Source organism: Photinus pyralis, unplaced genomic scaffold (assembly GCF_008802855.1).
Source record: "Photinus pyralis isolate 1611_PpyrPB1 unplaced genomic scaffold, Ppyr1.3 Ppyr1.4_LG7, whole genome shotgun sequence".
Classification (NCBI taxonomy): Eukaryota; Metazoa; Arthropoda; class Insecta; order Coleoptera; family Lampyridae; genus Photinus; species Photinus pyralis.
The window spans coordinates 31,498,393-31,513,571 of NW_022170738.1; the positions used below are offsets into that span (position 1 = coordinate 31,498,393).

The 15,179-nt window shown below is 37.4% G+C and overlaps 2 protein-coding genes across 2 annotated transcripts; one reads left to right on the forward strand and one right to left on the reverse strand.

Moving 5' to 3' along the window:
* Positions 1-803: 803 nt before the first annotated feature.
* Positions 804-3,557, reverse strand: LOC116176175. The gene is made up of 3 exons (XM_031494653.1): positions 3,002-3,557; positions 2,814-2,911; positions 804-1,840 (listed from the first exon to the last, which is right to left on the reverse strand). Exons 1-3 carry the CDS (start codon positions 3,237-3,239, stop codon positions 1,280-1,282), a joined length of 897 nt encoding a protein of 298 aa, XP_031350513.1. The 5' UTR covers positions 3,240-3,557; the 3' UTR covers positions 804-1,279.
* Positions 3,558-5,161: 1,604 nt separating this feature from the next.
* On the forward strand, positions 5,162-15,171 carry LOC116176176 (dynein heavy chain 6, axonemal-like). The gene is made up of 25 exons (XM_031494654.1): positions 5,162-5,481; positions 5,533-5,839; positions 5,878-6,216; positions 6,498-6,582; positions 6,633-6,705; positions 6,757-6,994; positions 7,042-7,426; positions 7,477-7,615; positions 9,378-9,456; positions 9,503-9,683; positions 9,737-9,903; positions 9,959-10,360; positions 10,414-10,795; positions 10,849-10,977; positions 11,236-11,493; positions 11,549-11,758; positions 11,811-12,023; positions 12,069-12,392; positions 12,437-12,883; positions 12,930-13,066; positions 13,122-13,312; positions 13,357-13,764; positions 14,076-14,347; positions 14,720-14,932; positions 14,980-15,171. The coding sequence occupies exons 3-25, from the start codon at positions 6,071-6,073 to the stop codon at positions 15,169-15,171; spliced, it is 5,271 nt and encodes a 1,756-aa protein (XP_031350514.1). The 5' UTR covers positions 5,162-5,481; positions 5,533-5,839; positions 5,878-6,070.
* Positions 15,172-15,179: the final 8 nt, after the last annotated feature.

Here is a 15,179-nt window from a genome sequence, read left to right on the forward strand (position 1 = left end):
GCGTGCAAAACTCACTCAATTTTAATAAATCAATTTTGAATTACAACTTGCATTATTCGTATACCGCGCCATTGACCAAACAAAAGGGAATTTCTCGAACTGTGGGGCACTTTTCGAAAAACTACAGGTAGGGGGTTTTAGGTGGGCCCTTGGGCCTCCACGGTGTACTTATCCTCCGCGTGCAAAACTCACTCAATTTTAATAAATCAATTTTGAATTGCAACTTGCATTATTCGTATACCGCGCCATTGACCAAACAAAAGGGAATTTCTCGAACTGTGGGGCACTTTTCGAAAAACTACAGGTAGGGGTTTTTAGGTGGGCCCTTGGGCCTCCACGGCGTCCTTATCCTCCGCGTGCAAAACTCACTCAATTTTAATAAATCAATTTTGAATTGCAACTTGCATTATTCGTATACCGCGCCATTGACCAAACAAAAGGGAATTTCTCGAACTGTGGGGCACTTTTCGAAAAACTACAGGTAGGGGGTTTTAGGTGGGCCCTTGGGCCTCCACGGCGCCTTATCCTCCGCGTGCAAAACTCACTCACTCACACACTTGCGGAATTTGTCAACTTCGGGGACGAATTTGTCGGGGGTTTAGGGCTATTTTCCGAAAAGGGGATGAGAATTGGTCCCGGTGCCATCACTTTCGATGGCCATTGATAAAAAAAAAAAAAAACAAAAAAAAACGAATGTAACTTCAGCCCGGTCCTAGTTATTTTTTGTTTTCTCGTTTAGGTTGGTACTACCCCAAAAGCGAATGTCCTTAAAAAAAAAAGCGAATGTAACTTCAGGCTGGTGGGAGCAGCTTACATCCTTATCCATAACCTACTTACTAAAAAAAACAAAAAAAAAGTTAAACGGCCAAAACGATTTTGGATTCAGCAAATCTACAGAAACCGAAATGTAGGACCGCAATTGCTCGACGAATTACATTCTGAGCAATTTCAAAATTTTGTGCGTATGGTTCCCGAGGATTATGAGTATCTCGTAAACGCCATTACACTCAAGATAAAAAAGAAGGACACAACACTCAGGAATGCAGTAACAGTTAGGGAACGGTTAGCAATTACACTTCGCTTCCTAGCAACCGGTGATTCATATACTAGTCTCCAATATTTATTCAAAGTCTCCAAACAGTTAATTTCGACTATTGTCCCGGACGTGTGTTGTGCGTTAATAGAAGTTTTAAAAGACCAAATTAAGGTAAGTGAAATAGCTTTTAAGAATAAGTTTTATTGGTTAACGTAGGATTAACGTAGTTAAACATACATGTGATTACAAAACTCGAAAACTATAAGCATTTGTGCTTGAACTTGAACTTGGTCCAACAGAGCAACACATGTTGACTGTTTCAGTATTGTATGACGGTTCTGATTCCGGATACGTTTGATGAGGACTTGGACTTAACACAGGAGTAGAACCGGAAGAAGTATTATAATTTATTACGGGAGGGTACGTTGATTCAATATTCCCCATATCCGCCTCAAATAATATGTTGTTGATAGAATGTTCTACAATCGCCTGTGTTCTTTTATTGTAGGTTCTCAATTTAGCAGCTATATGTTGCCCAAATATAGTAAAACGATCTGTAGATACATTTTGAGATGCGCTGTATTTTGCATGCGTATCTTTTAATATCGCATATGCTTCCTGTATTCTGACATCTTCTTTTTCTTTGGGTTTCTTTAATTTCTTTGGGCGAGGAGGCTCTGTATTTTCTACCACAGCGGTATTAATGACAACCAATGCGTCTTCAGTATCTTGCGGTTCTAGCGGAATTTCCGTACCATCCGTATTAGCATCCAATTGGGAAGAAGTGTCTTCATCCAATGTACCCTGTAAAAAGTGCAAATACATAAAATAAAGCTTGCAGATAATTATACAGATGTGATTGAATTAATATTATTCGCTTAGAAATGTCTGTCTGATTTTATTCATTTTATTGTTAATGTTTTATTTCAGATGCCAAATAATCCTGCTGAATGGAAACAAGTAAGCCGCGATTTTGAAAGATTATGGAACTTTCCATTATGCATTGGAGCCATGGATGGCAAGCATGTAGTGCTTCAATGCCCCATTGGTAGTGGAAGTGATTATTATAATTATAAGTCGTTTTATAGCATTGTCCTATTTGCTGTGGTCGATGCGAATTACAAGTTTTTATATGTGGATGTGGGATGTCAAGGGCGCATATCCGATGGAGGCGTCTTCAAACACAGTCAACTGTATAAAATGATTGAAAAAAATCAACTGAATTTGCCAGAAAATATCAATTTGCCGGAAAGAAGAAGATCAGTCCCTTATGTAATCCTTGGTGATGAAGCATTTCCTTTAACGGAGAATATAATGAAACCATATTCCGGAAACCATTCAAAAGGTTCTCCTGAACGAATTTTCAATTATAGGCTTTCGCGTGCACGTCGAGTTGTTGAAAACGCCTTTGGTATTGCTTCTTCAGTGTTTAGAATATTGAGAAAACCAATGCTGTTGGAACCAGAAAAGGCAGAACTCATTACTTTAACGGTGGCGTATCTACACAATTTTTTAAGAACATCGAAACTCTCTCACAACATATACACCCCTACGGGGGCCCTAGATTATGAAAGTGATGGAAAATTATTGCGAGGTACCTGGAGGAATGACACACACGTTAATACATCGTCACTGCTTCCACTGACAAACGTGCCACGCAGAGCGTCGGAAAATGCGAAAGCGATTAGAGACGAGTTTAGTACATATTTTAATACAAACGGACGTGTTAGTTGGCAAGACGATATGGCTTAGTTTACAGTTTATTCAAGCTACTTACATCTTCTGTGTCGATGGTCTCTCGTGGTTCGTCTTTGTCCAGTAGAAACTGCATTCGTTCAAATGCGAACCATTTTGAAATGTAAACATCTTGCCTTGCTGTAAATTAAATTTTTAATTAAATTAGCGCAAACACTCCAAAGTTTTTTAAAAGTATACACTGGCAAGTACAGTTTTCTAAATACCTACCTTTCCCAGTTCCAATTGTCTTTTTGCCCTTACTTTTCTGGGCACGAAACGATCCCAATAAACTGGTCATTTTTTGCTTAATTCCGTTTAGTTCTTTATTTAAATTCTGTGCTATGCTATCCCACGCATCTATTTTCTTATTTTTGGAATAATGGAAGGGATGTTTTGCATCCCATAAGACCGGATGTTGTTCGTACAAATCGATTAACTGTAGACAGTCATCGTTTGACCACTCCATTTTTAATACTAACGTGTCGTTAAAAAATATTCCGGTAGGTATACGTTCTAGCTGCAAGAATACACTGAAATGTCGTCCAAACTGAGCAAGCACGCACAATATAATTCCTTTGAGCGGCGACTAAAAACCGACACCTTTTGGCTCACATCATGCGCGTTCGTCGTGACTCGCGAGAAGAAAAACATGCGCCGAGTCGTTGCGAATTGACGTCCACACTTGAATGTTTATGTGTGTTCGTGGCGACTCAGCGCATGCATATGCAAGTCAGTACGCGGCTTTTTATGCATACGAGTTTATTTAAAGCCCTTGGAAGAACAATTTCAATAATAGGTATATTAAACTGAACCGTTTTACAACAACTTTCACACGAAGATCGCACAAACAACACATTTTTTCGTGATTGCAAACTGCGTAACACTTTTGCCTTATTTCGCTGCCAATTTCACTACCGTTTCTACAACCGTAGTTCTATCAAATAAACTCTAGGCTCAATTCTTTAAAGAATAGCTTCGCACCATCGCCAGCTGCTGCAATCATGTAATCGTTCCGATTTTAACCTTGAGAAATTTGAATTGCATTAGAATGGGTTTTCTGCGAGTTCTCCACGGTGTCCTCCTGTTTTGGTTACAAAGCATTTCCCTTTTCAATTTGTGTTGTCTGAATTCAATGCTAACGTTTCTCATCCATAGAGAACTACATGTCTTCGATTGCACGACCCAGAGCGAACAGTATCATATTCCGCAAAGGTTGAGTCTGCCGCTTTCCTGTCACTCCCAGTAGCCAGTTCTCTAATTTAAACCTGTAAGCGAGAAAGGAATGATAACAAAGTTTAATTTTTGACTATAAAATAAACAAACATTCATTAAGCATTTGAGGTTAAAACTTCATATATCTATGGTTTTTAAAAACTGCGCTCTGACATCTAACGTTAGTTTCATAAAGTACATTTCAAAAATAGTGTGGAGTCATCTTCGAGGTGTAAGTTCCAACTAAAATAATGGTGGTAATAAAGTGTCCTGCATTTAGCGATAAAATGTTAGTCCCCAATAATAAAGACAGATGTCAGCACGATGTATTCTGCTTTGATTCCAAAAACTCGGGCAAGGCTATAAACATTTTGGGATTTGTGCCTTTCGCTGTCAAAGGAGTAAACCACGAAACTCGAAAATTAAACATTTCGCTCCTGTATTATAGTCTATTCCTTTGCGTCATAGCGTTTTTGGAATGCCAAAGGACAGGGCGGGTAAACGGACGGCCGTCCGTATACCTCTTTGGTATACCTATACCTAGATTTTTGACGATTCTAATAAAGTATTTGTTCGCAATACACGAGTTAAATCGCCATAATGGGCTACTAGTTCAAAAGTTACAGCCCTTTGAATTTTTTTCTAGTCTATAACTTTTGATTGAGAAGTCTGATCGAAAAAGTACAAACTGATATGGATTTTACGCACCCAAATTAATAAGAAAAAATGTTTTCCCGAGAATTTTTGGTGTAGTCGATTTTTGGTAAAAAAGGAAGGTAAAACACTGCCTTTTTTGAACCCCGAAGCAAAAATGATCTCAGATCGACCCGGAAAAAAAATTTATTTATAGAATGTGGCCTGTAGAATCCATAATTTCAAACAGTTCCAAGATTGGGCTACGAATTCAAAAATTACAGCCCTTTGAATTTTTTTCTAGTCGATAACTTTTGATTGAGAAGTCTGATCGAAAAAGTACAAACTGATATGGATTTTACGCACCCAAATTAATAAGAAAAAATGTTTTCCCGAGAATTTTTGGTGTAGTCAATTTTTGGTAAAAAAGGAAGGTAAAACACTGCCTTTTTTTGAGCCCCGAAAAAAAATTGTCTGAGATCGACCCGGAAAAAAATTTTCTTATAGAATGTGGCCTGTAGAATCCATAATTTCAAACAGTTCCAAGATTGGGCTACTCGTTCAAAAGTTACAGCCCTTTGAATTTTTTTCTAGTCGTTAACTTTTGATTGAGAAGTCTGATTGCGAGTTGCGACCAGAGACATGTATAAACAACATTCCTAACCTCAAATAAATTTGAATGGTTGTGAATGTCTGAAAAGTCAAGACTGTGTTCCAAATAATGTTGTTATTAAGAAATAGTAAAATGTTTTTATTTACTATACGTTACAGCGGGGTTCCGCTTTTAGAAAACTAATAGCGTACATTTATCTGTTTCATATTTCGTCCTACCCACATCTTGCAATGGCACATTTACCCCACAGGTAAGACTATTACGAATGATTAATGATTCTAGTTAAATTCAAAATATTTAGAACATCTATATTACAAGACCGTCTACAAAAATTGAAGAACAGCGAGGCAAATTGTAGAAAAATATGGCAACAGTACCAAATTGTTGCGAAGTACTATGAAAGTAATCCAGTTGGTCCATGTCCCTTCTCCATAACTGAATTACATAAAAACACTTTTCGAACCAAGACAGTAAAAATTAACAACTCTATATTTGAGGTGTTGCGAAAGCGTATGTTTGAGTTTCAGCAAGATATCTCTAAAATCAATGTTTTAAATAAACAATTTGATGTAGAAACGAAAAAGTTTCTAAAGCATCTCGGTAAAAGTGTATGTATTTGATGTTAGTGTACCTACTGTGCGTTTAGAAAAGTAATTTTATAGAATACAGCATTGTGGCAATGCAATGGAGAGAAACTGTCTGTTGTCAAACTGGATAAGCAATTCTGATTTATCGGTCAATTTGGATCAGGACACAACTGCATTTAAAACAACCATAATATTTGACGAGTTTCTGTGTCAATTTTATATTTAGTAATAGATACTTGCTACACGTTTTAAATGAGTTTTCATACAAGACCATTCAACAAACACTCCTTAAACTACAAAACAAATGATAAACATGTACATGAAGCGCTGGATATCTGCGAAATGCAAGAGAGTATCAAGCATTCTTTGCTTTGCACAGCGCCAAAGTGTTATGAAAGGTAAGAACTTTTTCTGTTAAAAATCAGGTTAAAAGTGAACATGAGCACATGTGGATGATACCAAAGACTATAGGATAGGTAGTCTTTGATGATACTTCCATCTCAACTTCCATTGACTTATTGATTAAACATTTACAATAAATAGAAAATAGCGAGTTTTGCTTAATATGCAACGTAGGTTTAGTAAATTAGCGAAAAATCGAATAGACCCCAAAATAACTCGAGCAGGGTGTGTATTTGGCTATTTGCATATTAAAAAATAATATTACGTATTATTGCAGAAGCCCAAGCGTTATACCATTTCATGTACCTCACAAAAAGCTTTTAGAAAAAATAGAAAGCAAGCGGCAAGAAAAGGAACCTTTGGTAAGTATCTACTTAATTTGTAATTCTTTAATAAAATTAATTTATTTCAGACCGGCTATTTAAATCGACAAAATGCGTTGTGTAAACATAAAACATTTTTTGAGGACAGTTCAACAAAAAAAAGTTACAGAGAAAAGCTTTTTTATAAAAATTTTCTTACTATTACTTTCACAGGATCACGTCTTTCGTTAGACAAGCATAAGTCTAAGGTACTGTTTGCCTCTCCCAGAGATCTTATTAGAACACCAAGAGTAGTAGGCAGTACCTTTGTTTTGCCACATCATCGCTTGCCAGAGGTTGTTGATCAAGCCGAATTAATAAAGCAGTTCAAAGAGGAAAAGGGTGGCTTCTTTATTTATATGATTTATGCATGTCCCAGGTCGTCAGAATATTATACACCCTACGCTTTAAAGTATAGGCACTCTTAAGTTTCTGAAAATCTATCAAAATTCCTTGCAGAATTGTTCCGTACAAAGAAATTGATAAATCGAACTTTATGACAATGAGTTCGCATGGAGTAATGCAACATGTAGGCACGGAGGTAGTATTCACCCATTTGCATAAGTGGGAATTGGAATACAATATGTACTGCAGACTAATGAAAATTAAATCGTTTTTTAATTTTCGATTGTGGAAGACATTTTATGTTTGGCGAAAAGGAATCTTGTATAAGAAGTTCCAGAAGGCGGCCACCTTCTTGAACGGTAACTTATTCATGCTTCTTCCATCCCTGCGAGTGGCCCTTATCGACATTCAACACTTGTGTTACGTTACTGCAGGCTTAAATTTTATGGATGTATCTACGATTAAAAATTGGCACCTTTTCTACTTTATTGAGGCGCAGGTTGAATATATATGACAGTAATACTTGCGTTCTCTACAAGTCACTTTTAGATGGAAAAATTGGAAATGGTAGTTCATAAGTTGAAAGAATTCCGAGAAGTTGTAAGGGAAATAGTGGTAAATGCGTGTCATGGTGCGTTATTGGCGCAAGGTTTCGTGGTCAATGAATATTTGCTAGAGGACGGTCAAGGTAAGGGTTTCATCTTTGCTCTGTTATATAGGGTAAACTGGAAAATTGGGAGGTATATGTTTTAAAAATTGATCAAGCAAAACCGATTTTCTGGTTGTTTTTGTTATAAGACTAATTATTTATATTTGTAGAATAGAAAATAATATTGTAACGTTTCAGAATCACAATACAAATAGTCCTTTAACATTATAACAGAATAAAACATGAATGTTTTTTTATAAAGGCAAAAGCGTCAAAACCGCAATTTTTCGATTAATGGTGACAATCAAAATATTCAATAAACTAATTTAAATGTATATTGTAAAAATCAAACATGATATTAACAACCTATCTCTAACTATATCAAAAGACAGAGGAAGATTTTTAGCTACTTCCTCCCATAATCTAATGGATGGTTGTATACATTACCCTCAAAATACCTTTGTAGCCTTATGGATAATAATACCTTTCGGATCTATATTGCACTCCGGATGGGTTTAGAAATTTGTACAGTTGTATTTGTGGTCGAAGTAGAAAATTATTGTTATTATTAGGTACGTTTTTGATAGTACTACAATTACGGAGATATCCTAGGAGACAACCTAGAAAATGTGACATCTTGTACCTACATTATACATTTTCCAGAGCGTTCGAAGGATTTTCAGGGTAATCGAAACTTTGGCAATTTTCTAGACACTTTATAGCTTTCTGGTCCTTTGAAAGCATTCTCTCCGCTTCAGAGCTGCGCAGTCCATTTCTAGAGCGTCTGATATATCTAATAAGGGTGGAATTCATAGATATTATTTAAGTTAGACACGCACTTAACGAAGTGCGCACTTAGTTTAGTTTAAGTGGAGCTTATATTTACTGCTAGTATTCCTGCTTAACTGTCCGTATTTCGCGCGACTGTAGCAATAATGTCATGTCACCTTAGCAATTATATCTTTGAATACCACTAAGTACACGCTAATTATGAGTCAAGTGTAAGTCTAACTTAAGTAATGTCTATGAACTCCACCCTAAAGCTTTTCCAGAGCTTTATGGGCCAATCAGAGCTTTCTAGGCCGTTGTCACCTACCAGTTTAGCCTATAGTCTAAGAGGTAGCGAAGCATTTGACTAACCCATTTCGCACAAAACTAGAAAATTTTTAAATGATGCTTTTTTATCAGTCAATTAAGAATATTCCGTTTTGGTAGGCATCTCGCGGTAGCGTCAAGATGATCCTTCAAATGTATGTATTATATATAATTATGGCGATAATTCCATGGTTGATTGTGATTGTGATTGTGAAATCAATTTTCATTCGTTTATTGTCTCGCACAGTCACCATTGACACAGCCATGGAATTATTCCCATAAGTAAATACATTACAAACTTCAAACATTTAAAAGATGATGACGCAACCGCGAGATGCCTGCCAGAACGGTATTTTCTTAATTGACTGATAACAAAGCATCATTTTAACAGTTTTTTAGCGTTGTGCGAAATGTGTTAGTCGGATACTAGCTCTCTTACTACTAGTCTAGTTCTGGAAAGATCGCACAGATGCATTTGAGACCTTGAAAAACTCTGGAAAAGGATAAGACGCTCAAGATAGGCGTCAGACAGCTTTGGAGGGTTTAAACAGGTTCTAGATAATCTTGTAAAAAACTAGGAACAGCATAGAACTTTGCCAGGTGCCTAAAATGCACTAGAAAATGCTCTGGGTTATTCCAGAATACGCTGATAATGCGCCAACCTTCAGTTACCCTAGATTAACATATTTATGATTATTTTCTTTAGGCAAAAAAAAAGATCGGACTCTTAAATTATCGTATATTGAGCAAGCAAAGAAAGGAAAGTTTTGTCTGCGGCTCACGTGGTATGTTAATAGGGGAAGCGGAACAGTTTAAACCAAATCATTATAGTTTCATAACGCTTGTCGATTATATGATAATAAATATGCTGCATAACGTGACAATGACATCCTTTGTTGAACTAATGGACACCTTCAAGCAACACTTAGATTACTTACCCAGCCTTGGAACATCGGAGCTGGCGGAATACGACACGAGAATTGAAAAACCAAGACCTGAAGGATCAACCGAAGTATACCTATACTGCAATTTTAACCTAATAACTAAGAAGACGATTTCTTTTAGCTACCCTTGTTCATTGTAAACGTGGTCGCGGGGTCCTGTGAAATGGGTACGGAGCCCTGTTATGAAACTGCCGAAGGAATTTTCCAACAAATCATTGCTCTGTGGATACAATCTGTGAAAGACATTAGGCCACTAATTGCTGATAGTGTGTACGAACCATTCACAAAGTAAGCATTTGATGTAGCGTAGGTTGTCACTTATTTAAAATAACTAATATTTCAGTCCTATGATAAATGGGAAAAAAGAAGATAGGATATGCGGTTACGGCCCACCCATTTCTTTTTATCTAGAAGACGATGAGCATCTGCAAAGCGTGCAGCAGGAAACTTTTAACTTGTTGAAGTTTAACTACGAAGCCGCTCATGTTTACATTCAAAGGCTTGAGCCAATTCGAACATTTTTTGCTGCTGACCTCGGTACTACAGCAGAGACCATCGAAAAAGAAAGAGTACTGGAAGTTTTTAGAGGTTGGTGCACTCGTTATCATAAAGAAGTAGAAATTGTCAATACTGTGATCGATCTACAACCGCTTGGAATTTTATATATGAATCAAAAATTATTCAAACAAACCATTTTACCGGAACCCAAAAGACTGATTAATATAATCGAACATACAATGCCTTGGTAATAAAAATTTACCGTATTAGTTCCATTTGGTTAAATATTTCGCTTATCAGCATTGGTAAAGATAAGGTTAATGGCCTTCTCCAAGAAGCAGAAGAATCCCAACTATTTTTGGAGGTTCCTCCTACAACAACTCTCGAAATTGTCGATTATCTGATGTTTGTGGAGAAGGCAGTGTTGAGGATGGACGAGATGGAACTGGAACTGGAGTACTGTAAAGAATTATACGATATTATGGAAGAGTTTCGTATCATGATTGATCCGGACGAATTATCGAACTATTTAGGTCTCAGTATAAACATAGGTAATCTACGAAATTTAGTTGATAAAAAGAACGAAGAACGACCTACAACCATAAAGAAATTGAACGATCAGTTGAATAAAGATATTAGCAACTTAATATCCGAAGTGGGAATTATCAAGGATGAGTGTCTTGTAAATTAATAACGATGTACGTTTTTATTTGTCTCATTGCGCATGTCTTTTAGGAACCGTGGTTATATGACATAGAATCAGATGCCAAGGAAGCCACTAATTTTCTTGACACATTGTATACTCGCCTTAGTGCTTGTCAAGGTCGCGCCGGAGAATTCAAATCCTACCAGAAGCAGTTTAGGGTATGTGACACTTTCAGTCAAATGGAATAAATTCGATAATAAGTAAATTAGATTGATTGTGTTTAAAAAAAACGCAGAACACACGTCGATTGCTATTTTTTAGTTGCGCAAAATTTGTTCATTATTCGAATATTTGTCTGAAGTATTCGTTTAATTAAGAGTTTCCCAAGAATCATATTATTCAAATATTAGTATTCCAATACTATCTATTCAAAAAATTCGCCAGCCCTACTAACAAGGTTACACTTGTAACTGTAGATGGAAGTCACCAGATTTGATATGCTGGATGAAGTAATGAATGATTTGAAGCTACGCATGCTGCTATGGGAAAGTCTAGATTCTTGGCATAAAGAAGTTAAGGAATGGTACACGACAGATTTCCAAACATTAAATACGGAGGAAATGAATTTGTTTACGGCCAAGACCGTTAAAAATATAACGCAGCTCGAAAAGGGACTTCCGAGGAACTTAATTCTGCCAAAGTTAAAGGACGAAGTTGAGCTGGTGAAGAATAAGGTAATACAGATTCACTTATTCTATAAATATATTGAATAACATTCGTATCGCTTAGCTTCCTACCATTACGTATCTGCGCAATCCGTCTTTGCGTCAAAGACACTGGCTCAAAATTGAAAATGTGCTCAATCATAAATTCAAGGCTGAAGAAATGATTACCTTGACGATGTTAGAAGAATTGCGTGTGTTTGATTATCCCGACGAAATTATGGAAATATCCGGTCAGGCTAGTAGCGAGGCCGGACTTGAATTGCTACTCAAAAAAGTATTTCAAACGCTGTTTTGGTCCCACTGTCTGCTATTTACATAGTTTACAGGTCGAAGAAAGTTGGAAAACAATCGAGTTCTCTGTTGTGCCACATCGTGACGCTAAAGACGTGTACATTTTGGGTTCGCTTGAAGAAATTCAGGTGGTATTGGATGATAGTAACATTAACATCGCTACAATTGCTAGCTCTCGTCATGTTGGACCTATTAAACCTCGTGTGGAGGAATGGGCGAGGCTACTAGACCTATTTTCTCGAACATTGGTAGTTTTAGTAGCTGTCTTTATTAAGTGTAAAATTTATTTTCAGGACGAATGGCAACTCTGCCAACAAAGCTGGGTTTATTTAGAGATAATATTTTCGGCGCCCGATATTCAGCGTCAACTTCCCTCAGAAGCGAAAATGTTTTTAATTGTGGATAAGTCGTGGAAAGAGATTATGAGACGTACGGCAAAGGTTCCTTTGGCAATTGACGCAGCTACGTACCCCGGCTTGCTAGAGACATTCATTAAAAACAATGCGCTTTTAGAGCAAATTATGAAATGCCTCGAATCATATTTAGAAACTAAACGTGTATCTTTCCCACGATTCTATTTCTTGTCCAATGACGAATTATTGGACATTTTGGCGCAGGTTTTTATGATGAGTGAAATATTTGTACTGATTGCTTATTGCAGACTAGAAATCCGTTCGCCGTTCAACCGCATTTGCGTAAGTGTTTCGATGCCATCGCAAAGTTAGAGTTTGGCACAAAGGTAGCAAACGAAGAAGAGGATGAGGAAGGCACAGGCAAGCAGGAAGTTATCATGACAACGGATATTATCGCCATGATTAGTCCGGAGGGAGAGAGGGTCGAATTAGGAAAAGGGCTAAAAGCTCGTGGCAACGTCGAGGATTGGCTGGGTAAAGTTGAGGAATCAATGTTCGTCTCGTTAAGAAGGCGAATGAGGTTCTCACTTGAGCACTATTTTACGTTGGCACGCGAGGATTGGGTTGTTTGTCATCCGAATCAAATTATTCTGACAATGTCTCAGGTGATGTGGGCACGAGATGTTCATGCCATCCTGGATGGAAATGGCAATAAGCTATCCGAACTTCCGATGTTTGAAAAGAAGTGCATCATTGTAAGTTACTTTTATTATTTCAACGCGAACAGGCTTTATTTTGCAGAACCTGAACAAACTCGCTGGCCTGGTGCGCAAAGATTTGACGCCAGTCGTACGAAAAATATTGGTCGCTCTTATAACAATTGACGTACATGCGAGAGACACTATCACCAGCATGGCAAAAAATAAAGTGCAATCGAGGTACAAAAAGCGGGCAGCTTAAATATTTCATTTCCATTCCCTTTTCTTTTTGCAGTATCGATTTCGAATGGTTGAAAATGATTCGATATTATTGGCTCGAAAGTATCGATAATTGTGTAGCACGTATGTCAAGCGCCGAGCTACCATATGGCTATGAGTATCTGGGGGCCGGTGGTGTTCTGGTGATCACTCCACTTACCGATAAGTGCTATTTGTGTTTAATGGGAGCATTACAGCTTGATTTAGGTAACTATCAATCAAAATAAATTAATCTATCGTCATTTGATTAGGTGGTGCACCTGCTGGACCAGCCGGCACAGGAAAAACTGAGACGACAAAAGATTTAGCCAAAGCTCTAGCAATTCAGTGCGTCGTGTTTAATTGCTCGGAAGGTTTAGACTATAAAATGATGGGACGATTTTTCTCCGGTCTAGCCCAATCGGGCGCTTGGTGCTGCTTTGACGAATTTAATCGTATCGACATTGAAGTACTATCCGTAATTGCACAGCAGCTGATAACAATACGAAATGCGAAAGCGGCGAAATTACAAAGATTTATGTTTGAAGGAAGAGAAATTAAGCTGGTGCAGAGATGCGCCGCGTTCATTACTATGAATCCCGGATATGCGGGAAGAACGGAGTTACCTGATAATTTGAAAGCACTCTTTAGACCAGTTTCCATGATGGTCCCGGATTATGGTAGGTCATCAGTTTACATTTGTTTCAAAGGTAGAGATATGAATCCGTACCTGGTTCCACCATAAAGAAAGTCTTTTCAATGTAGGAAACAAATTAAGTTTTATACTGTTGTGGTAAAAGTAAGTATAGCTAGTTTTGTTTTACTTGGAGCTGGTTTATTATCTCGCGTGACTCGTTCCCATTTGATTTTTTCAAATGCTTCAGTAACATTTGAGACCACGTACACATTACATTTACTATTTTTCTTTTAATTAATTACTAAAATTGCAATTTGGTCTGTACTTAATGTGATGCAAGGGATTTTATTGCAGCTTTAATTGCCGAGGTAACTTTATACTCGGAAGGTTTTGAGTCATCCAAAATATTATCGCATAAAATGGTTCAAATGTATAAGCTATGTAGCGAGCAATTGTCTCTACAAGATCACTATGATTTTGGAATGCGAGCTGTAAAAAGTGTATTGGTAATGGCCGGTACACTTAAGCGTGCGTCTCCTGATCGTAACGAGGAGATTGTGCTGATATGCGCCTTGCGAGATAGTAATCTACCTAAGTTTTTGACGGACGATGCAGTGTTATTTCAAGTAAGTTTTCCATTTATCAAAACACAATTTAATTTGCTTTTAATATGGATCTATCGTGGTGTAGAAATCACCATAGAAACAATTGTGGCAATAATTGTAACCATAGCAAAATCTATCAAACCGATTTAATCGGTTGAATTATCGTAAACCCCCACTATTTGTCGTGTAATTTATACAGTGTTTGTATTATGTGACGCCAAAATGCGATTGTCTAAGTTTGTAATGTTTAATTGCAATTTAATTCCATCGGAAACAAAGTACGTTTACCATAAATATTGAATTTTAAAGACCTTGTCATAATTACATTGTAGAAAATCTATTATGTACCTACCTACATTTTGACAAGAGTTTATTGAACAAAACACTTTTAAGGGTATATTGAGCGATCTATTCCCCGGTGTAACACTACCGGTTCAAGAGTATGGGGACTTTTTAGTCGCAATTGAAAACAGCTTGGAGGCGCAAAACTTACAAACCGAGGCGTCTATGGCTAAAAAAATAATCCAGTTATACGAAACCATGATCGTACGTTGGGGAGTTATGTTAGTCGGTCCTACTGGTGGAGGAAAGAGTTCGATACTTTATGTGAGTGGGCAGGTCTTCCTTTTAAAGGCCCTAGCATTCGATTGCAGACCTTAAAACTGGCGTTGGAAAAAATGCATCACGACGGATTTGAAGGTCCATACTACAGACCTGTTCATACATATATTATGAACCCTAAAGCCGTAACCGCCGGCGAGCTGTACGGTGAAGTTAATCCATTTACACTAGAATGGCGCGATGGCCTAATGGGAATAATGGTGCGCACATCTGTTCAGGTATAGCTGGTTTT